The sequence below is a fragment of the Schistocerca americana genome, chromosome 2 (assembly GCF_021461395.2).
Source record: "Schistocerca americana isolate TAMUIC-IGC-003095 chromosome 2, iqSchAmer2.1, whole genome shotgun sequence".
Classification (NCBI taxonomy): Eukaryota; Metazoa; Arthropoda; class Insecta; order Orthoptera; family Acrididae; genus Schistocerca; species Schistocerca americana.
In genome coordinates this window covers 37,396,096-37,419,156 of record NC_060120.1, presented here as the reverse complement: position 1 = coordinate 37,419,156, position 23,061 = coordinate 37,396,096, and the positions used below count along the sequence as shown (strand labels likewise).

Below are 23,061 nucleotides of genomic sequence, written 5' to 3'. Positions count from 1 at the left end.
TGATAGAGAACAAGCAATGTATTTACCTTAATAGCGTTCAAAAGTCATAATATATATAGCAGTTCATGACATCCATTCTTACAAATGTACTGTTTCTGATGGACACACGTCCATATCATCCGCTCTCAAAATTCCGCCATCTCTCTCCCCACATCCACTACTGCTGGCGGCTCACCTCCAACTGCACAACGCTACGCGCTGTTAACAGCCAACTGTCCAACACTACAATAGCGAACATTACAACAATGCCACCCAGCCACAGACAGCACACAGTACAGCCAGTAATTTTCATACAGAGCGCTACGTGGCGGTGGCGTTACCAATATAAGAACCTAAACAGCCTACTTACAACTTATATCTCCCGAGGAGATCACGAATGTAAAATTAGAGAGATTCGAGCGCGCACGGAGGCTTTCCGGCAGTCGTTCTTCCCGCGAACCATACGCGGGTGGAACAGGAAAGGGAGGTAATGACAGTGGCACGTAAAGTGCCCTCCGCCACACACCGTTGGGTGGCTTGCGGAGTATAAATGTAGACGTAGATTTGGGCGGGTGGAAATGTGCTACCGGCAGTGGTAGATGTCTTTGATGGGATACTTCTTACAGTGTATGGTAACTTGCTGTTGCAGGTTGACTCTTGCGGCCGGTTATGGATTCTGGACACCGGCTTCGTCGACATTTTGACGAGCGACTTCAGGCGGATATGTCCGACCAAGGTGGTGGTGTTCAACAACCGCGGCGAGAAGACGCTGAGCTACGAGTACCCGCACGACGTGCTGACGGCCTCGTCGCTGCTGGTCACCATTGCCGTGGAGTCGCGCGACGCGGCGTGCACCAGCAACTTCGCGTACGCCGCCGACGTGACGGGCTTCGGGCTGGTCGTGCTGGACGAGCAGCGGCGCCGGTCGTGGCGCGTCACGGCCAACTACTTCTACCCGTACCCGCAGTGGGGCCACTTCGACCTCAACGGCGACTCGTTCGACCTGATGGACGGCGTGCTGGGGCTGGCTCTGGGGCCGCCCGGGGCGGACGGCGACCGCCGCCTCTACTTCCACAGCATGGCCTCCGACCGCGAGTCCGCCGTGGCCACGTCCGTGCTGCGCAACCACTCGCTCTTCGAGGACGGCGTCAACCACGCCAGCCGCGAGTTCCTCCTGCTGGGCGAGCCGCGGCCCGGACAGGTGAGCGCCGGCTCGGAGCACACTCGAAAAGTCTCCGCCCATACCACAGGATTAGACAGAACTCTATCGGTAAAACTCTGCTGGTTGATCAGGAGTATCTGCTGAATATTTCGGTACAAGAAATTGGTACACCGGTGGCCAGGTCATTATTAGTCAGATGGGCGTAATGAATAGAGTGTCCAAAAGTAACACGAACGGTTATCCCATCTGGAAAAAAAAAGAAATATCATATGGTATCATTGACTGGAATATCCCACGGGCCGGGTTCAGCTGCCTAATCGGAAGGGGGGTTCTGGCATCCTCCTTGCGGATATGTGACTTGTGTTCTATAAATATTCGTAGAGTGTAGGCGAGTGTAATGGATGCGTGTATAGTGTAATTTCGTGATTGAGTTGTATCATGATAATGATGATGAGTATAGGAGGGAGAGGATAGTAGTGTTTGTTGGTTGGGTGAATAGCTGTAGCTGTGGTTGGGGTCTTTGTCATCTCTTCCGTTACGAGTCTGAATTAATACAGTTCGCGTAAGATGGAAGAAATGGCTTTCGGAGATGTATCAACTATCGTTGTCCCCTAGCAGATGACTCACCTGCTGAACTTCCGCTCGAGCAGTAAGTGGTGTAAGTTCGCGAACCTTTTGTCGACACCGTTGATTAGTCTCAATATTCTGACAACATTACTGTCTCAAAAAAAAAAAAAAAAAAATATATATATATATATATATATATATATATATATATATATATATATAGTGGTGTCACCGCCAGACACCACACTTGCTAGGTGGTAGCCTTTAAATCGGCCGCGGTCCGTTAGTATACGTCGGACCCGCGTGTCGCCACTATCAGTGATTGCAGACCGAGCGCCGCCACACGGCAGGTCTAGAGACACTTCCTAGCGCTCGCCCCAGTTGTACAGCCGACTTTGCTAGCGATGGTTCATTGACAAACTACGCTCTCATTTGCCGAGACGATAGTTAGCATAGCCTTCAGCTACGTCATTTGCTACGAGCTAGCAAGGCGCCATTACCAGTTACTATTAATGCCGTAAACATTGTACCGTCAGGAGCGATGTTCACCAATTATGGATTAAAGTTAACTATTCTACCAGTTACCTCCTTTTTCTGAAGTCTCATTGCCTTGTCCTGTTCCAACCAGCGTGAGCTTAAACGCGTGCCTATCGGCTTCCTCATAGTGGCTTGGCTGTCTTGCCAAGCCACAACAATATATATATATATATATATATATATATATATATATATATATATATATTCTTTGATGTCTTTTCTTGTTAACAATTTCATCTTCTTACCAAGAATTATCAGCTTTCGCTCAGTTAATATTAGGTAGAAATCCAATCTGCATTTGGATCGCACTTCATTCACTCTTGTGTAGAAAGGCGTGCAGTATTCTGCTGCATCCATTTTCAGTAAGCTACCACCAGAATTCAAAAATCTTGTCAGTAATCCACACGTGCTTTCAAATCGAAACTGGAGAGTTTCCTCCTAGGTCTCTCCTTCCATTCTGCCGAGGAGGTCCTTGAAAAATTAAGCTGATTCCTATGTTATTTTGTTGACTGCGTTTATATAAACTTATAGCTTGTTGTCTTTTTAGGACTCATAAACATTTTATTTTATATCTTATTAGTTTTCTGCTGTAATTTCATGTACTGACACGTTCCATGACCACGGGACGCTGCTCAGTTTGGTCCTATAGAACTAGATGTGTAAGATTAAAAAATAAATAAATAAATAAAATTTAACACAATGGGTGTTTATTGTGCAAACTGAATATGGAGAGGTGAGAGACAAAAGGAAAGGAATTAATGAAATCACTGCATCAAGACTTTATGTGGAACTGGCGGCGACGAGCGAAAATGCGTGCCATGCTGGGACTCGAACTCGTGATCTCCAACTTACTAGACACTTGCGTTAAGCATTGTGTCACCTTGACACAATTTTTAACGCAGATTCGAGGACTACCTCGGCACGATCCCGGCCTGCAGTCAGCATGCATTTCCTCCAAAATGGCCCATTTTAGGTTCATGTGCATCTGACTGACAACTGAAGGCTGTGGATCCATTGCCTGTCGAGGTGAATCAGTTATACACGGTGATTTTTTCGACCGTGTGTAAACTATAGGAACTGATTGATGAGAGGATACGGAACAAAAAAGGTCTAATGTTCGTGTCCCCGAAAATGCGTTTCCATGTTACAGACCATTTATTCAATTTATTTAATAAAATTGCAGCCAAATAGCCACATACAGTTACTTTGCTTAACATTTTACATTTACATTTACATTATTGCAAATTCATTTATAGATTTCACTCTTTTACTGCACAGTTCTATGTGATATCGTTCACAGGCTTCGTTACACAGTTCACACACACATGTTGTGGGTGAGTCGTGATAAGTTTTGTTTCTGCAAATTAGATGATGAAAGCCGTGAATAGAAAATCTAGTTACGACATGTAGCAGTTCGAAGTTCGGTGCTGTCCATGAGCAGTTCGTCATTGCTTCGGTGTCATAGAACTCCGGCCATACTTTTTCTCGTTTGTCCTCCATGATCTTCAGTTGATTTCTGAAAGCTCTGGTGTGTGGCATCATATATCAAAGTTTGATGTCTTCAATTAGGAATGTCTCTCTCGCTAGTCTAGGTCTTTTTGTTTTTGAGAGACCCAGTGCTCTTTTTAGATAAGTCGATTTTACCTTTTCTAGGGTTTCTAGATTTTTTTCTGTCAGGTGGTCCCATATAACCTCCATCTCATAGGACAGGATAGGTAAGATTTTTGCGTTGAATAATTTCATTGCCGTTTCTAAACTGAGTAGGCAGATGTTTTTGATGTCCTGCATTGCTGTTATTGCATGGGCTGCACGTTCTGTTGTATGTTTCGTGAAGCATTTGGCTGTTGGTTGCAATGTCGCCCCTAGGTATTTAAAGTCTGATGAGATTTTTATATTTTGTTCTTTGATGTTGATTTCCGCATTCTTGGGCGTTTTGCCTCCTTTTCTGAAAATCACTATTTCTGTCTTTGTTATGTTTATGTGTAATTTGTGTTCACTGCACCATTTGTGTATTTTCTCAATGATTTTCTGCAGCTTCTGTATATCTGTTTGTAACCTACGGCTACGTCGTCAGCGTATGCATATATGTATACATCTTCTTCATTTTCTCCAATTCGCAGTACTTCTTCAGTGGCAAGAAGGTACAGCAAAGGGCTCATTGGGTCACCCTGTAAGACTCCGTTCGATTGCAGAATGAGGTTCGAGAAAGAGAGGTTGTCTGATACTGTGATTAAGTTGTGTTCGAGGACTGACTTGATTATTCTTGCCCATACGCTACCTTCTCCCATTTTGCTTTCCAGTTTTCGGACTATGAGATCCCTTTCGAGTAGGTCAAAAGCTTTGGTAAAGTCTATGAACCATTTATTCAAACACACATTGTTACAGAGACTGCGGTCTAATATGCTTCGAAATATGAACGGCACGTCTTCCAGCAAGGGAGGGAAAGTCACCCGCAAGAAATGCCGATAGTTTCGATCTTTTAGGCGACGTGGAAGGAAGACTGGTCCCAAAACCATGCATTCCCAGACATAAGTTCATTAGACCGTTTTTGTTCGGGTGTCCTCTCATCGACCAGTCCCTCGAGTTCGTACACAGTGGAAAATAATCACCTTCTATAAATGCGTGCTCTCTCTTCTTTCGGACTTTTCCAAAAGAACAGACACCACGCATTCGTACAACTCGTATTGTTCGCTAACAGTGACGATCAGACCGCCCCGCTCTAGCGGCGTCCTGCCGCAGCTTTCTTACTGCTGCTGCTCCTCGCCCTTCAGCTCTGCCCGCCGCTGCGCTCAGAGCACTAGGTGGGGGCAGGGCCGAAGCGCTCGCGCTAGCCGAGCTCTACTTGGCCGGGCCTCGTCTGGAGAGGTAACTTTGTTACCGACCGAGCCCAGGAAGCCTTGCGAGTGCAATTTGTAAAGGAATTCTATACGCTAAACCGTATCGGGCGCCGGACTCGATTCCACGTTGCGGTTACGAATCCATCAGGGAAGCACTTCACATAAGAAATTTTACTAGGTCATGAAACATGGAAGTACCGAAAGCTCTCAGCAGAACAGGTTTCTCGTGAGAAGCGTTGCAGGAGCAACAGAGTAAACTCTTAACCATTTCGTGGGCAAAATTATTGAGCAGTTTTTTTTTAATGAATGGAGAGCAGATAGTAGTAAACAGATAGGTATATTTATCATACAGAATATGACATTTGCTCCAACTGTGAAAGTGAGGTCACACAACAAGGTGGGAAGTATTCTTCCCACTGCCCTTCCTTGGAGTTAAATGACAAAAACAACTTTTTCAATATACGTCATATTTATTTGATAAATTTACTTCTCTTGTTACAATGATTTTTCACAATTACGTGCCATGAAATTTTCTGAAACACGGGACTATGCAAAGTGGTATTTGACAATATGTGCAAACACGGCGAGTGCTCTTTTGCGTAGCTTTGGTACTACAATGACGGCACGTCCAGTAGGTTTCTCCTAAAATGGGTTGATGCTCCCCTACAGCCACAGGACGAAAATCTTCAGGTACTTTACCCCTTTTTGTCAGAAGGACAGGTTTTTGTCCAGGCCTTTTTTGGGATGAGAAGCCTGCGATCAGTTTTCTGGCTAGATGGATCCTGTACGTGAGCTGATCATGCTGCCCACTTTCTCTTTTCCTTATTTTCCACGGGATAAAACTGTTCACTGCAGCAACGTCCACCAGGAAATAAAATATTCTGTGCCACCATTTTACAGAACGTCTGCGAACAGCATACCTTTCTCGTAATTGATCAAACGTATCGACACCACCAATTATTTTGTTGTATTCTGCCACAACTTCAGAACGAGAAATCTCTGACTAGTACCATCCTTGTTTTTCCTTTTCTCTGTGGCTGTTTCTCATGGGTCATGAATTTAGGACAGGAAATTGACTGGACGGTTATCCATCCATTTTACTGCAGAAATGGCTCCATTTGTTTCAAACTGGAATTCTCATCGTTCCAATTTTACCTTTCTCGTAATTGATCAAACGTATCGACACCACCAATTATTTTGTTGTATTCTGCCACAACTTCAGAACGAGAAATCTCTGTACTAGTACCATCCTTGTTTTTCCTTTTCTCTGTGGCTGTTTCTCATGGGTCATGAATTTAGGACAGGAAATTGACTGGACGGTTATCCATCCATTTTACTGCAGAAATGGCTCCATTTGTTTCAAACTGGAATTCTCATCGTTCCAATTTTACCTTTCTCGTAATTGATCAAACGTATCGACACCACCAATTATTTTGTTGTATTCTGCCACAACTTCAGAACGAGAAATCTCTGTACTAGTACCATCCTTGTTTTTCCTTTTCTCTGTGGCTGTTTCTCATGGGTCATGAATTTAGGACAGGAAATTGACTGGACGGTTATCCATCCATTTTACTGCAGAAATGGCTCCATTTGTTTCAAACTGGAATTCTCCTCGTTCCAATTTTACGTCTTCCTTCATAAATTTAGGTAAATCAAAAGTATTTACCTTATACTGTATGTTTGAGGAAAAAAATCGCAAAATGTCACGCAAACAGCACTGAAAGGCTCCTCTACAGAGCAACACTCAGCTATACAATGCCTCTGCGCGAAGGTACAGCAAAAACGGCGGGAACTTCCGTTTGGAAGTAGTACCCTATACTGTTCACTAGGTGGTAGCACCGTACAGAGGTGGGAACTGTGAATCCCACGAGACTAGGAGCGAGTTCTTTGTAGTGGGAAGCATGTTTCCCACAGCTCACGAAAGGGTTAAAGATGAAGCCAATCTGTTTGGTTCGGTGGATAAACCTGTTCCGCGTCCGTTTCTCGTGCCCCACTGGACACCGCTCTCTTTGTCGGCAGACGGCGGCCGAGGCGATGGACGTGGACGGCGTCATGTTCTTCAGCGTGCTGCCGCGGAACACGCTCAACTGCTGGAACTCGCGCTCCAGCTACGGCGGCCGGAACATCGTCGAGCTGGACCGCGACGCAGACAACCTGCAGTTCGCCAGCGGTGTCAAGGTCATCCAGGACAGCAAGGGCCGCAGCCACCTCTGGGTGCTCACCTGCCGCTTCCAGAAGCACATGACGGGCACCATCGACAACTCGGAGATCAACTACAGGTGCGTCGCCCGCAGCAAAGCGCCATCCTTGCCTCCTGAGAATCTGCAATGTTATACAGGGTGTCCGAAAAGTCTTTCCCTGACTACGTAAATTGATAACTCAGGCTAGAAGTAAGATACAAATATGAAACTGGTGTCTAATTGTTTACAAACTATCAAAGTTTTTTTCACACATCAGTAACCTTCCACTTCCATTGTTGCCCAATGACAGTACACGCCGATATGACTTTGCGGTCGAAATGCTATCACGTATTGAGGACGATGATGGTTATCTCAGACGAATTGCCTTTTCCGACGGAGCGACCTTTTTTCTCAGTGGAGTAGTGAATCGCCATAATGTACGCATTTGGGATTCACAACCCCCTGACGAGGTCATGGAGTGCACCAGAGGCAGTCCAAAGGTGAATGTCTGGTGCGCGCTATTGCACGATCGAATTATCGGGCCATTCTTCTTCGCTGAGGCTACCATCAGATCTGCAGTGTATCTGGACATGTTGCAACTGTATGCTGTTCCTCAGCTGCTTCAGTATCACCCCGATGTCTTGTTTCAGCAAGACGGTGCACCGCCTCATTGGGGTTTGGACGATCCGTGTCTATCCCGATATGACCTTTCCTGGGCGATGGATTGGTCGTGATGGGCCAACGGTTTGGCCTCCACGCTCTCCTGCTGACATAACCCCATTAGACTTCTTTTTATGGGGTTATGTCAAGGACGAGGTCTACCGAACACGTGTACCAGATCTCGAAACCCTGCGGCAACGGATAACCACAGTCGTTGAATCGATCCCTCCAGTGATGTTGGCTAATGTGTGGAGGGAAATTGAATATTGCCTAGACGTGCTACGTGCTACCAAGGGTGCTCATGTGAAAGTTTACTTATGTTTGAAATAAACTTTGATAGTCTGTAAACAATTAGACACCAGTTTCACATTTGTATCTTGCTTCTAGCCTGAGTTATCAGTTTATGTAATCAGGGAAAGACTTTTCGGACACCCTGCACAACCTCGCAATGTTTCATAACGAACCATCTTCTGTTGGTAACATAGTGTAAGTAGAAACTGGAGTGTCTCACTTTCTAACCCACTTGGGCTTTGGTGCTTTTGTTCGCCGTACTTTGTCGACTCACTCTGTGGTAAAGCTCTGTGTCTGTTACGATAGTGAGGAAGTGTCGTCGCTCACACTCCACAGCAATCTTGCTTTTACCCCCACACCCCCTCCCTTTTCACAAAAGACTGGTTGCGATGCAAAAATGCAATAATCGAAAGAAGGTTCAAGAATTTATGTGCACTGTTACAAAGGACACTAGCGTCTAATTACCTTTTCTATAAAATTCTTCTAAATTGTACACCGAATCATACAGAAAACTAAAGAACCGACGTTTCGACCACTTTTTCAGTTAGTCTTCATCAGGTTATATAATATTACTGGGGCAATGTATATGTCCATATACAGTACACTGATAATAACAGTTACAGTATCAGCCAGACTGTACTAATTTGTGGTAAGATCTTATCGGACCAAACTGCTAAGGTCATTGGTCCCTAAACTTACACACTACTTAACCTAACTTAAATTAAGTTGCGCTATGGACAACACAGACACCCATGCCCGAGGGAGGACTCGAACCTCCGACGGGGGGGCGAGGGGGGGGGGCGGACCGTGACAAGACGCCTGAGACCGCGCGGCAGTCAGACTGTCCTGATACCTCACGCGGAGAGCGTTTTGTCTGGGGATACTTTAATAACAACTAATCATCATCAGTACGCAAACGAGTGAAAGATTTTCGTACTCACCTAGACAGATAAGACACGAGCGTAGATGTCAACTGGGGCATTTATTAGGCAACCTTAGGTATAATCACAGTTTTGGATAACCAGTAACCACTGATTTTTTCCTAAGCACTGCAAGCGTTGGTTCCGCACGATTTCCCGGTATGAGGTACTACATCATTTGTTTCACACTGAGGCCCTGGTAAGAGGGTCTCGTCAGACACAGCATGAAATAGAAAATATCATTTCGAGGGCGCCAAAGATTACTTGCACAATGGTGTATTCGCTTTCCGACGAAGGGAGGCATTCGAAGTTTATCAACAAGATAGTTCGTGAACAACTGACGCCAGACCCTGCCATTGTCTCTTACCAACAGCCCACTGGTATAGACTACAGATTGTGACTGATCTCTTGGCGGCCTTCTACAGTAAATCGTGTGTGATACGTCGACTTTGGAGTTTACCACTGCTTACGATTCTTGATTGCTTGTCGAAAAAGAAGCATTACTCATTACAAGAAGTTGGAGACATGCATTTAATGTACTCGTATGATGTACCGATGTTTAGTGCCAAGAAAACTAAACGAGTGTACAGAGAAAAGTTTCGCAACGAATGTCCTAATTTGAAGACATTTGTAGTCGTAGATAAAGACTCATTCATTTCCGAGCAGTAGTTGTTCTTCTTTGAACATTCCATTTTGAATCCTTGGCAAATAGATTAACCGTGATATGATTCCTGATTCGAGTTCTCAGACTTCACGAGGTACTTTGCACCTCTTTCAGAGTTCTTGAACTGGAACAATGGGAGCCTACAGCAGTTGCTCAGTAGGATTAAGAGATGGAAAATTCTATGAAGTCCATTCATCAGATATTTTGCTTCCGTAATTAATAGCGAAGTGGACGTTTCCACTAACCGTAATTTTTCATTTCGTGGTTTTTCCCAGACTGGCGATGTTCTACTGAAGATTGAAGCTTAATGTCGACATCAATAAGAGATGCTTTTAATAGCTTCCACAGCGAAACTTTGTCTCGAAATCCCAGAGAAAATCCTAGGAGATTACCCTCGTATGTAAAGTACAAAAGCGGCAAGACAGAATCAACATCTCCACTGCGCGTTAACGATGGTCATATTACCGATGACAGCACACCTAAAGCGGAGTTATTAAACACAGCTTTCCGAAATTCCTTCACAAAAGAAGACGAGATCAATATTCTGGAATTCGAATAAATAACAATTTCCAACATGAGCAACTTAGCAATACGTATCTTCGGTGTAGCGAAGCAGCTTAAAGCATTTAATAAAGGCAAGCCTTCCCGTCCAGATAGCATACCATAAGGTTACTTTCAGAGTGTGCTGATACAATAGCCTTTCTCTTAGCAGTCATATCCAACCTTTTGTTCGACGCAAACATCCGTACCAAAAGACTGGAGAGCTAGACAGGTCACAACAGTGCTGCAAAAGAAAACAGGAGTAACCCACTGAACTGCAGACTCATATCACTAACACTGATTTGGAGAATGATTTTGGAGTATATACTGTGTTCGAACATTGTGAATCACCTCGAAGGTTAGGTCTATTGACACACAATCAGCACGGATTCAGAAAATATCGTTCTAGTGAAACACAGTTAGCTCTTTATTCGCACGAAGTAATGACTGTTTTCGATAGGGGATCTCAAACTATTCAATATATATAGATTGCAGTGGAATCGTGATTTCTTGTCAGAAAGGTCACATACGTAGTGACCGATGGAAAATCATCGAGTAAAACGGAAACAAAAGAAAAATTTGGAGTAGGACTTAAAGTCCAAGGAGAAGAAATAAAAACTTTGAAGTTTGCCGATGACACTGCAATTTTGGCAGAGACAGCGAAGGACTTGGAAGAGCAGTTCAACGGAATGGACAGTCTCTTGAAAGGAGGATATAAGATGAAAATCAACAAAAGCAAAACATGAATAATGGAATGTTGTCGAATTAAATCAGGTCATTCTGAGGGAATTAGATTAGGAAGTGAGACACTTAAAGCAGTAAATGAGTTTTGCTATCTGAGAAGCAAAATAAGTGATGATGGTCGAAGTAGGGAGGCAAGGAAAGCGTTTCTGAAGAAGAGAAATTTGTTAACATCGAGTATAGATTTAAGTGTCAGGAAGTCGTTTCTGAAAGTATTTGTATGGAGTGTAGCCATATATGGAAGTGAAACATGGACGATAAATAGTTTGGACAAGAAGAGAATAGAAGCTTTCGAAATGTGGTGCTACAGAAGAATGCTGAAGATTAGATTGGTAGATCACGTAATTAATGAGAACATACCGAACGGAATTGGGGAGAAGAGAAATTTGTAGTACAACCTGACCAAAAGAAGGGATCGGTTGGTAGGACACATTTTGAGACATTGAGGGATCACCAATTTAGTACTGGAGGGAAGCGCTTGGGGGTACAAATCGTAGAGGGAGGCCAAGAGATGAATACGGTAAGCATATTCAGAGGGATGTAGACTGCAGTAGTTATTCGGAGATGAAGAGGCTGACACAGGAGAAAGTACCATGGAGAGCTGCATCAAACTAGTCGTCGGACTGATAACCACAACAACAACAACAACAACAAAGTGATATCCGGCGCTCTCCAGGGAAGTGTCATTGGCCCTCTGCTGTTCCTAATCTATATAACGATTTTCGAGACAACGTGAGTAGGCCTCTTAGATTTTTTTGTAGATGATGCTGTCATTTACCGTCTAGTAAAATCATCAGAAGATCAAAACCAGTTACATAATGACTTAGACACGTTATCTTTATGGAGAGAAGAGTGGTAAATGTCTCTCAAGAAGGAAAAATATGAGGTGATCCACATAAGTACAAAAAGAAATCCGTTAAATTCCGGTCACACGACAGATCACACAAATTTAAAGGTTGTCTATTCAGGTGTATTCATAGGAATTGCAGTTACGAACATTGAAACGTTCACATAGATAATGTTGTGAGGAAGGTAAACAAAAGACTGCGTTTCGTTGGCAGACCGCTTAGAAGATGCAATAAGTCTACCGAAATGATTGCCTGTACTTCGTTGGTTCGTCATCTGCTAGATTGTTGCTATGCTGTAGTAGATTCTTACCAGATGGTTTAATATTTTTTTGTATGGGATCTAAAATTTAAAAACCTCTCTCACACTGGCCTGATTTAGCTTCAATGATCAGGATAGTAAAAACATGCGTTTATTAAGGGAATTTTTATTGACAAAGCAGGCTTATCACATTCACACTGTTCAATACTGTTCTATCCTGATTAAATTAAGCTTAACTTAAATTCCATAAGGCAGTGAAGCAATTTCGAAGTCTCGGTGCGACGAAAATTGTCAGTAGATCTCCTGGAAACATTTGTAATAATTATTAACTTTCGGTGATCACATGGGAAAGACCGGAGATCTGCTGGTAAGACCGTGTTAGCCTATTTATTTGAAGTAACTGGATATCTTGAGCATACAAAACGGCAGGTTCGTCCAGTGTAAATCAGACGTTCCCCACTGATCCCGTGCAACACAGCGTAGCAAGCAGACACTGTCAATAATAATAATCCGTTAAATAATACGCGAACACATTTACTTTAGTTTAGTTCATGTATTAAATTCCTTCTCATACAGAATCTCATCAAGATGGCGACTAGCTCAACAATACATACATATACATCCTTCTTTCACGACTAATCGGCAAGAAGTTCCCTATTCTTTTCATAAGAGAAAACATAGATAGCAGAGAGGCTATTCCAAGGAGTAAATGGACGCTCCAAGGAATAATTGGGCTTGAAACTACTTTGCATTGATAATCGGTAAGATAAGAAGAGATATTTCGAGATATGTACTGAGTTATATAATTTATAAAATTTCTGAAAATATCACGGAGAGACCGCTGCAAGAGACATTACAATGGGATTGACAGAAGACACTGAAAAGGTTCAAAAAAGAGCAGCTCATTTTGTATTATCGTGAAATAGGGGAGAGAGTGTTACGGGTAAGTTAAGCGAGTTGGGATGAGAATAATTGAAACAAAGGCGTTTTTCGTTGCGATGAGATCTTTTCATGAAATTTCAATCACCAATATTCTCCAATGATTGAAAATATTTTACTGTCGCCAACCTACATAGGGAGAAATGATCATTATAATAAAACGAGGTAAATCAGAGCTCTTACAGAAAGAATCAAGTGTTCATTTCTTCTGTCTGAGAGTGGAACGGTACAGAAATAATGTGAAGATGGTCCGAAGAAACCTCTGCCAGGCACTTAAGTGCGAACTGCAGAGTAGTGATGTAGACTTAGATAAGATTTATATTGAAATGAGAACCTACTTCCGTATTTTGTGGTGCTGTCATCTTGCAAAAACAATCTTCCACGACGCCCGGCATCATGAAACTGCTACCGGTTGCTAATGTAGAGCAATGGCCCTTCATTTCTCTTTTCTTCCCGTCAGTTTTTGCGCAGGTACGACTTCTCGCACCAGTCGTGCGGCTTCTAGGAAGTCGTCGATGTTGTGGAAAGATGGATTCGTGTAACACTGTTCCGTTTAAACAGGTTTTGTTCGTGGGTTCGCTCTCTACTCGACGGACCCTTGCTGTTCTGTTGCAAGTAAACAGTCGCCAAGAAGACTGCACTCCCGAAAACGTACCTTGTATCAATGACGTGAGAGAAACTTCTCGGATCAAAAGATACCGACTGATTCTCCACCTGCCACGGGGAACGTGAACGGCTTTCGGATTCAACTAAACTCAGCCTCTCTCCATAGTTAACTGTGAAATGAAAGAGTTGTGGGTGTATACTTAACTACATTTTGAGACGTTTGGATTAGTGTTGAGAAAACGTGGCTGAGAACCGTGACCTGTGACCGCCTGCAGACACGGAGATATGTTTCCCCCTCATTCGCGAAGGCCGCATCTGCCGCCGGCGTTCTGTGTCTCTCCGGACGACGTGGCAGAATGTCAAGGCCTCACATTATCGAGCGGTGCGGTTGCGACATCTTAACAGCCAGCATTTGTAACGTTTTTCTTAAATTACCTCATAAAGCAAAGATCCCTTTAAAAAAAAAAGCATAGCAATTTGGTTTGTGTAGTGTGTAAACCTGTATTTTGTCATTTGTGACTGTTCCAGGCGTGTGACTTCTCTGTTCATCTTGTTTTTGATGTTCTAACATGAAATGGGAAATTATCATTGCGTCAAGTAGCTTTAATACCCTTTGCGAATGGAGAGCCAAGGTACCGCCTAAGAAGACAAATCTAGCTGAGCCTTTCTTTTTACTTTAGTTCGTCTATTTTATTTATTTATTTTTCCTCGTTTTTACGTCCGAAGGAACGGATTCTTTCATTACGAAGAAGACTGTGCACCATCTTCCCAACTTGACTGCCCCGACAGCACTCTCCGCAAAATATTAAGTCATTCTCCAAATTCCCCCTCCATTAATCTGTACATTAATGTGGGTAATACATGAAAAAGTAAGGGACCATACATTTATGGTCTTAGAGGCTTTAGAAGAAACCAATCGTCAACGCCGGGAATTTAGTTTTGCAGTATTTTACTACCTGAAGTGCCAGTGCCGGTATACCACAGCCGTTCTACGTTGTGTGCGACTTATAGCTGAGAGAATGTGTAGTTTTACACGGAACCAATGACAGCGTTTCCCAACTTGTCCCCAAATGTCCAGAGCGAAGCCAAAGAAAATTATTCCTTCATGAGCGAGGAAAAGTGTTTGCCACTTGGCTGGACCTTTTATTCGGTCGAACATTGTCACATTACTGTCATATTCTGTCCTTTAGCTACTTAAACCATCAACATCACGCTTCCAGAATGCACTAAGTGAATAGTCTTCCTCAATTAATATATGGCAGAATGGGAATAATAATAGATAGAAACATGCCTCAAGCATTGATACATCTTCAACATTTTCTTCCGAAAGTGTCCTGCAGATTTGGAACATTGCTTCTTTGATCAATTCGAGTTGCACGTCAGCAATCAACCACCTCGTGTCCGTATTTTTCAGTCAGTGTGGAATTTTTCGTTACTGTGGTATTTTTCATAAAAATAAGACGTGAAAAGTTCCGTACAAAGAAAGACGCGAAGTATGTGGTTTCTTGACTACTTCGACGTAATTCCACTGCTTTCGTCAGGCAGACGCAAGGCCCGCCCGTTCGACGTGGAGGCACGCGTAAACACACTGGGAGAGCGTTGAGTTGTCCCCTCAAGCGCGCTTTTGTCATGCAGCGTGGCAGTGGGAAGACAATGGACTGCTATTCGGCGCTGAAAAACAAACCTGTAATGTTCCAGTACAGCATTAGTAGTGTGCCGCTTCACACAATCACCTCGATTATACATGGTGGTCCATTGATCGTGGCCGGGCCAAATATCTCACGAAATAAGCGTCAAACGGAAAAACTGTTGTGTTGGCAGAAGAGCCAACACCGTGTTGCTAGAGGAGGCCGAAATGCACGCGTTTAAGCTCACGCAGACTGGCGTGAGGTCTGGAACAAGGTAAAGTAATTATACTATCAAGAAAAGTACGTAGCTGCTGGAATACTTAACTTTAATCCATAATTGGTGAACATCGCTCTTGATGATACATGAATTACAAGATCAATAGCAAATGATAATGGCGCCTTGCTGGGTCGCAGCAAATGACGTAGCTGAAGGCTATGCTAACTATCGTCTCGGCAAATGAGAGCGTAATTTGTCAGTGAACCATCGCTAGCAAAGTCGGCTGTACAACTGGGACGAGTGCTAGGAAGTCTCTCTAGACCTGCCGTGTGGCGGCGCTCGGTCTGCAATCACTGACAGTGGCGACACGCGGGTCCGACGTATACTACCGGACCGCGGCCGATTTAAAGGCTACCACCTAGCAAGTGTGGTGTCTGGCGGTAACACCACAAAAACTACGAAGAAGGAAACTTGTCTAGCTTGAAGGGGGAAACCATATGGCGCTACGGTTGGCCCGCTAGATGGCGCTGCCATAGGTCAAACGGATATCAACTGCGTTTTTTTTTTAAATAGGAACACCCATTTTTATTACATATTCGTGTAGTACGTAAAGAAATATGAATGTTTTTGTTGGACCACATTTTTCGCTTTGTGACGGATGGCGCTGTAATAGTCACAAACATATGGCTCACAATTTTAGAAGAACAGTTGGTAACAGGTAGGTTATTAAAATTAAAATACAGAACGTAGGTACGTTTGAACATTTTATTTCGGTTGTTCCTATGTGATACATGTACCTTTGTGAACTTATCATTTCTAAGAACGCATGCTGTTACAGCGTGATTACCTGTAAATACCACATTAATGCAATAAATGCTCAAAATGACGTCCGTCAACCTAAATGCATTTGGCAATACGAGTAACGACATTCCTCTCAACAGCGAGTAGTTCGCCTTCCCTAATGTTCGCACATGCATCGACAGTAAGCTGACGCATGTTGTCAGGCGCTGTCGGTGGATCACGATAGCAAATATCCTTCAACTTTCCCCACAGAAAGAAATCCGGGGGCGTCAGATCCGGTGAACGTGCGGACCATGGTATGGTGCTTCGACGACCAATCCACCCGTCATGAAATATGCCATTCAGTACCGCTTCAACCGCACGCGAGGTATGTGCCCGACATCCGTCATGTTGGAAGTACATCGCCATTCTGTCATGCAGTGAAACATCTTGTAGTAACATCGGTAGAACATTACGTAGGAAATCAGCATACATTGCACCATTTAGCCGACCGGAGTGGCCATTCGGTTCTAGGCCCTACAGTCTGGAACCGGGCAACCACTACGGTCGCAGGTTCGAATCCTGCCTCTGGCTTGGATGTGTGTGATGTCCTTGGGTTAATTAGATTTAATTAGTTCTAAGTTATAGGCGACTGATGACCTCAGAAGTTAAGTCACCTAGTGCTCAGAGCCATTTAAACTATTTTTTGCACTATTTAGATTGCCATCGATAAAATGGGGGCCAGTTATCCTTCCTCCCATAATGCCGCACCATACATTAACCCGCCAAGGTCGCTGATGTTCCACTTGTCGCAGTCATCGTGGATTTTCCGTTGCCCAATAGTGCATATTAGGCCGGCTTACGTAACCGCTGTTGGTGAATGATGCTTCGTCGCTAAATAAAACGCGTGCAAAAAATCTGTCATCGTACCGTAATTTTTCTTCTGCCCAGTGGCAGAACTGTACACGACGTTCAAAGTCGTCGCCGTGCAATTCCTGGTGCATAGAAATATGGTAAGGGTGCAAACGATGGTGATGTAGCGTTCTCAACAGAGACGTTTTTGAGATTCCCGATTCTCGCGCAATTTGTGTGCTACTGATGAGCGGATTAGCCGCCACAGCAGCTAAAACACCTATTTGGGCATCATCATTTGTTGCAGGTCGTCGTTGACGTTTCACATGTGGCTGAACACTTCCTGTTTCCTTAAATAACGTAACTATCCGGCGAACGGTCCGGACACTTGGATGAAGTCGTCCAGGACACCGAGCAGCATACATAGCACACGCCCGTTGGGCATTTTGATAACAATAGCCATACATCAACACGATATCGACCTTTTCCGCAGTTGGTAAACGGTCCATTTTAACACGGGGTAATGTATCACGGAGCAAATACCGTCCACACTGCCGGAATGTTACGTGATACCACGTACTTATACGTTTGTGACTATTACAGCGCCATCTATCACAAAGCGAAAAAAGTGGTCCAACTAAAACATTCATATTTCTTTACGTACTACACGAATATGTAATAAAAATGAGGTTTCCTATTTAAAAAACGCAGTTGATATCCGTTTGACCTACGGCAGCGCCATCTAGCGGGCCAACCATAGCGCCATCTGGTTTCCCCCTTCAAGCTAGACGAGTTCTGTTATTTGTAGTTTTTTCGTTTGACGCTTATTTCGTGAGATATTTGGCACGGTCACGATCAATGGACCACCCTGTATATCTAGGCGTAAGGTTGCAAAGCAGTGTGAAATACAATGAACATGTAAGGACTGTAGCGGGAAAGGCGAATGTTCGACTTCGGTTTATTCGGAGCATTTTAGAGAGTTGTGGTTCATCCGTAAGGAGACTGTGTGTTTGCGAACCTTTGTTGAGTACTTTTCGAGTATCTGGAATCTGGACCAAGTCTGGTTAAAGGAAGACAAGGAGCATTTCAGACATGAGATGCTAGATTTGTTACCGGTAGGTACGAGCAACGCGCAAGTGTTACGGAGATGCTTGGGCACCTCAAATGGGAATCACTGGACAGATGGCGACGTTCTTTTCTAGGAGTACTGTTTAGAAAATGTAGAGAAGCAGCATTTGAGGCTGACTGCTGAGCGATTCTGCTGCCGTCAACGTACATTTCGCGTAAGGACCGTGAAAATAAGATTAGCAAGATTAGGGCTCGTCCACAAGGATATAGATAGTCATTTTTCCTTCGCTTTATTTGCGAGTGGAACAGAAAAGGAAATGACTGCTAGGGGTACAGAGTACTCTCCGCCACACACCATACGCTGGCTTGCTGTGTACGTACGTAAATGTAGATATAGATATAGGTGCAGAGACTTTGTTTTAATCTCCGCCCTGTCATACTGTTTTAGATATTCCAGTTTTCTAAACGACTTAAGCCAGGTTCCAAAACAGATCCGCCAAAACAGCTACGGGAGATTTCCTGCCTCAACGTTGTTCGATCTGAACGTGTCTCAAAAGGAAAGTTTACTGTGAATGTGAATTAACCTTTCTGGATTTCTCCAGTAATCCACAGAATTTCAGTTCTTGTTGTGGTCTTCAGTCCTGAGACTGGTTTGATGCAGCTCTCCATGCTACTCTATCCTGTGCAAGCCTCTTCATCTCCCAGTACCTGCTGCAGCCTACATCCTTCTGAATCTGCTTAGTGTGTTCATCTCTTGGTCTCCCTCTACGATTTTTATCCTCCACGCTGCCCTCCAGTACTAAATTGGTGATCCCTTGATGCCTCAGAACATGTCCTACCAACCGATCCCTTCTTTTAGTCAAGTTGTGCCACAAACTCCTCTTCTCCCCAATTCTCTTCAATACCTCCTCATTAGTTATGTGATCTACCCATCTAATCTTCAGCATTCTTCCGTAGCACCACATTTCGAAAGCTTCTATTCTCTTCTTGTTCAAACTATCTATCGTCCATGTTTCACTTCCATACATGGCTACACTCCATACAAATACTTTCAGAAACGACTTCCTGACACTTAAATATATACTCGATGTTAACAAATTTCTCTTCTTCAGAAACGCTATTCGTGCCATTGAAAGTCTAAATTTTATATCCTCTCTACTTCGACCATCATCAGTTATTCTGCTCCCCAAACAGCAAAACTCATCTACCAATTTAAGTGTCTCATTTCCTAATCTAATTCCCTCAGCATCACCCGACTTAATTCGACTACATTCCATTATCCTCGTTTTACTTTTGTTGATGTTCATCTTATATCCTGCTTTCAAGACACTGTCCATTCCGTTCAACTGCTCTTCCAAGTCCTTTGCTGTCTCTGACAGAATTACAATGTCATCGGCGAACCTCAAAGTTTTTATTTCTTCTCCCAGGATTTTAATCCCTACTCCAAACTTTTCTGTTGTTTCTTTTACTGCTTGCTCAATATACAGATTGAATAGCGTGGGGGAGAGGCTAAAATCCTGTCTCACTCCCTTCCCAACCACTGCTTCCCTTTCATGTCCCTCGACTCTTATAACTGCCATGTGCTTTCTGTAGAAATTGTAAATAGCCTTTCGCTCCCTGTATTTTACCCCTGCCACCTTTAGAATTTGAAAGAGAGTATTCCAGTCGACATTGTCAAAAGCTTTCTCTAAGTCTACAAATGCTAGGAACATAGGTTTGCCTTTCCTTAATCTTTCTTCTAAGATAAGTCGTAAGGTCAGTATTCCCTCGCGTGTACAGTATTTCTACGGAATCCAAACTGATCTTCCCCGAGTTTTTCCATTAGTCTGTAAAGAATTCGCGTTAGTATGTCGCAGCTGTGACTTATTAAACTGATAGTTCGGTAATTTTTCACATCTGCCAACACCTGCTTTCTTTGGGATTGGAATTATTATATTCTTCTTGAAGTCTGAGGGAATTTTCCCTGTCTCATACATCTTGTTCACTAGATGTTAGAGTTTTGTCAGGACTGGCTCTCCCAAGGCTGTCAGTAGTTCTAATGGAATGTTGTCTACTCCCAGGGCCTTGTTTCGACTTAGGTCTTTCAGTGCTCTGTCAAACTCTTCACGCAGTATCATATCTCCCATTTCATCTTCATCTACCTTCTCTTCCATTTCCATAATATTGACCTCAAGAACATCGCCCTTGTATAGACCCTCTATATACTCCCTCCACCTTTCTGCTTTCCCTTCTTTGCTTAGAACTGGGTTTCCATCTGAGCTCTTGATATTCATACAAGTGGCTCTCTTTTCTCCAAAGGTCTCTTTAATTTTCCTGTAGGCAGTATCTATCTTATCCCTACTGAGATAAGCCTCTACATCCTTACATTTGTCCTCTAGCCATCCCTGCTTAGCCATTTTGCACTTCCTGTCGATCTCATTTTTGAGACGTTTGTATTCCTTTTTGCCTGCTTCACTTATTGCAGTTATGTACTTTCTCCTTTCATCAATTAAATTCAGCATCTCTTCTTTTACCCAAGGATTTCTACTAGCCCTCGTCTTTTCATCTACTTGATCCTCTGCTGCCTTCACTATTTCATCCCTCAAAGCTACCCATTCTTCTTCTACTGTATTTCTTTCCCCCATTCCTGTCAATTGTTCCCTTATGCTCTCCCTCAAACTCTCTACAACCTCTGGTTCTTTCAGTTTATCCAGGTCCTATCTCCTTAAATCCCCACCTTTTTGCAGTTTCTTCAGTTTTAATCCATAGTTCATAACGAATAGATTTTGGTCAGAGTCCACATCTGCCCCTGGAAAGTTCTTACAATTTAAAATCTGATTCCTAAATCTCGGTCTTACCATTACATAATCTATCTGAAACCTTTTAGTATCTCCAGGGTTCTTCCATATATACAACCTTCTTTCATGATTCTTGAAGCAAGTGTTAGCTATGATTAAGTTATGCTCTGCGCAAAATTCTACCAGGCGGCTTGCTCTTTCATTTCTTACCCCCAATCCATATTCACCTACTACGTTTCCTTCTCTTCCTTTTCCTACTGTCGAATTCCAGTCACCCTTAACTATTAAATTTTCTTCTCCCTTCACTACCTGAATAATTTCTTTTATCTCATCATACATTTCATCAATTCCTTCATCATCTGCAGAGCTAGTTGGCATATAAACTTGTACTACTGTAGTAGGCGTGGGCTTCGTGTCTATCTTGGCCACAATAATGCGTTCACTATGCTTTGTATTAGCTTACCTGCACTCCTGTTTTTTTATTCATTATTAAACATACTCGTGCATTACCCCTATTTGATTTTGTATTTATAACCCTGTATTCACCTGACCAAAAGTCTTGTTCCTCCTGCCACCGAATTTCACTAGTTCCCACTATATCTAACTTTAACCTATCCATTTCCGCGGAAACTATTTAAAGAGTCAGGGTTGTTCAACGCAAAATGGAGTGGTGCATCTTGGGAACCGCTAGAGGAGACAGGAGAACAAATAAGTGGATAGGGAGCAAAGTGGAATGATGAGGTAAAATATGACTGCAATAAAAACCAAGTGGACATTGTTTGGTCGAATAGGCAGATTTTATCCCAAGAAAGAATAACAGATCGAGTCGACGACGATAGAAAACATGGAGTGTCAACGTCGATGCGTATATCATCATTATAATTATGAGACAGAGTTAACAATGTTGCACGAGATATCCTGCTTTTCACACTCAATTCCATTACTTAAAAATGGCCACAGATCGAGTATAAACCACGTGACTCAACAGCTGAGAATCAGTAGCAGCAGCAAAACAGTGCTGTTTCACTCCGTTGCGCAATTTGTTTCGGTCCTTTCACAATGCAAATTCACGGATATCTACCTCACAATGAAGGGAAAAAAGATACACAAAACTGGTCACAAAAGAACTGTACACAACGCATGAGGAGAAAATGTGGCAAATCCAACTTATAGCCTAGGCTGCGCCGATGTTTTTGCAAAGATTTCGCTAAAAATACTTGTTAAAAAAAAGTCCGACTGCTTTGTAGATTAAATGCTTTCGTGCTGTGCTGTTAAATGAATTCCACCCTGTAAACTTAAGGTATAAATGATGATCATTATACGAGTAAATGACTTGTATTAGTTTAAGGTAAAATTACAATGTTTGATTCATGTAAAATTTGTAATACAATTTCAGAAATAAATGTATAAATACCCGTTAGGGATGGAGGCAATGAACATTGTCTGTACGACCTAACGAAATACAGATATTATGTTCAGGGAGAACCGGATCTCCGCGAATAAAGTATCGAGGGTTATTTCCCGAATGTTCCGGTATGTTTCGTTTAATATCTTGCCCCATTTATCTATTTATCTATATTACACTAAAAATATCTGCACAGCAGTGCAAATGTCTACTGTATGTTCTGCGTATCGTCTTTGGAAACAAACTTGTTATAGTCTCTTAGGACAGTTATTGTCGACAATAATGCCTACTATACTCTTTGCCATCAAGCTTGCGTTCAATACTGCTCATTTCTGCCTCAGGTTTGTTTTTCGGGCAGTTTTCGTCGTGGGTCAATAGTCATACATATCAATAAGGTTAAGTTTATTATTGATGAGCTGGCCGTTATGCACCTCGTATATGGATAGATTCACTGAATGCAAGAGAATAGCAGTACAACGACGCTATACCTACAGCGACGGCAACAACGTAGAAATACTTTTGCATCTGTCTTAAGGTTGTTGCATTACTCTGTGTTGCGTATTGTACGTTTTGTGATTGCATATTACAGGGTCTTACAACGTTG

The 23,061-nt window shown here is 43.0% G+C and overlaps 1 protein-coding gene across 1 annotated transcript in view; it reads left to right on the top strand.

Annotated features, from left to right (window-relative positions):
- LOC124595391 (protein yellow-like) overlaps positions 1 to 23,061 on the top strand; it is a 76,817-nt gene that overhangs the window by 43,213 nt on the left and 10,543 nt on the right. The window contains exons 4-5 of the mRNA XM_047134114.1: positions 629 to 1,180; positions 7,102 to 7,361. Of these exons, the coding sequence (XP_046990070.1) occupies positions 629 to 1,180; positions 7,102 to 7,361 (812 nt within the window). The remainder of the gene's footprint in view (positions 1 to 628; positions 1,181 to 7,101; positions 7,362 to 23,061) is intronic.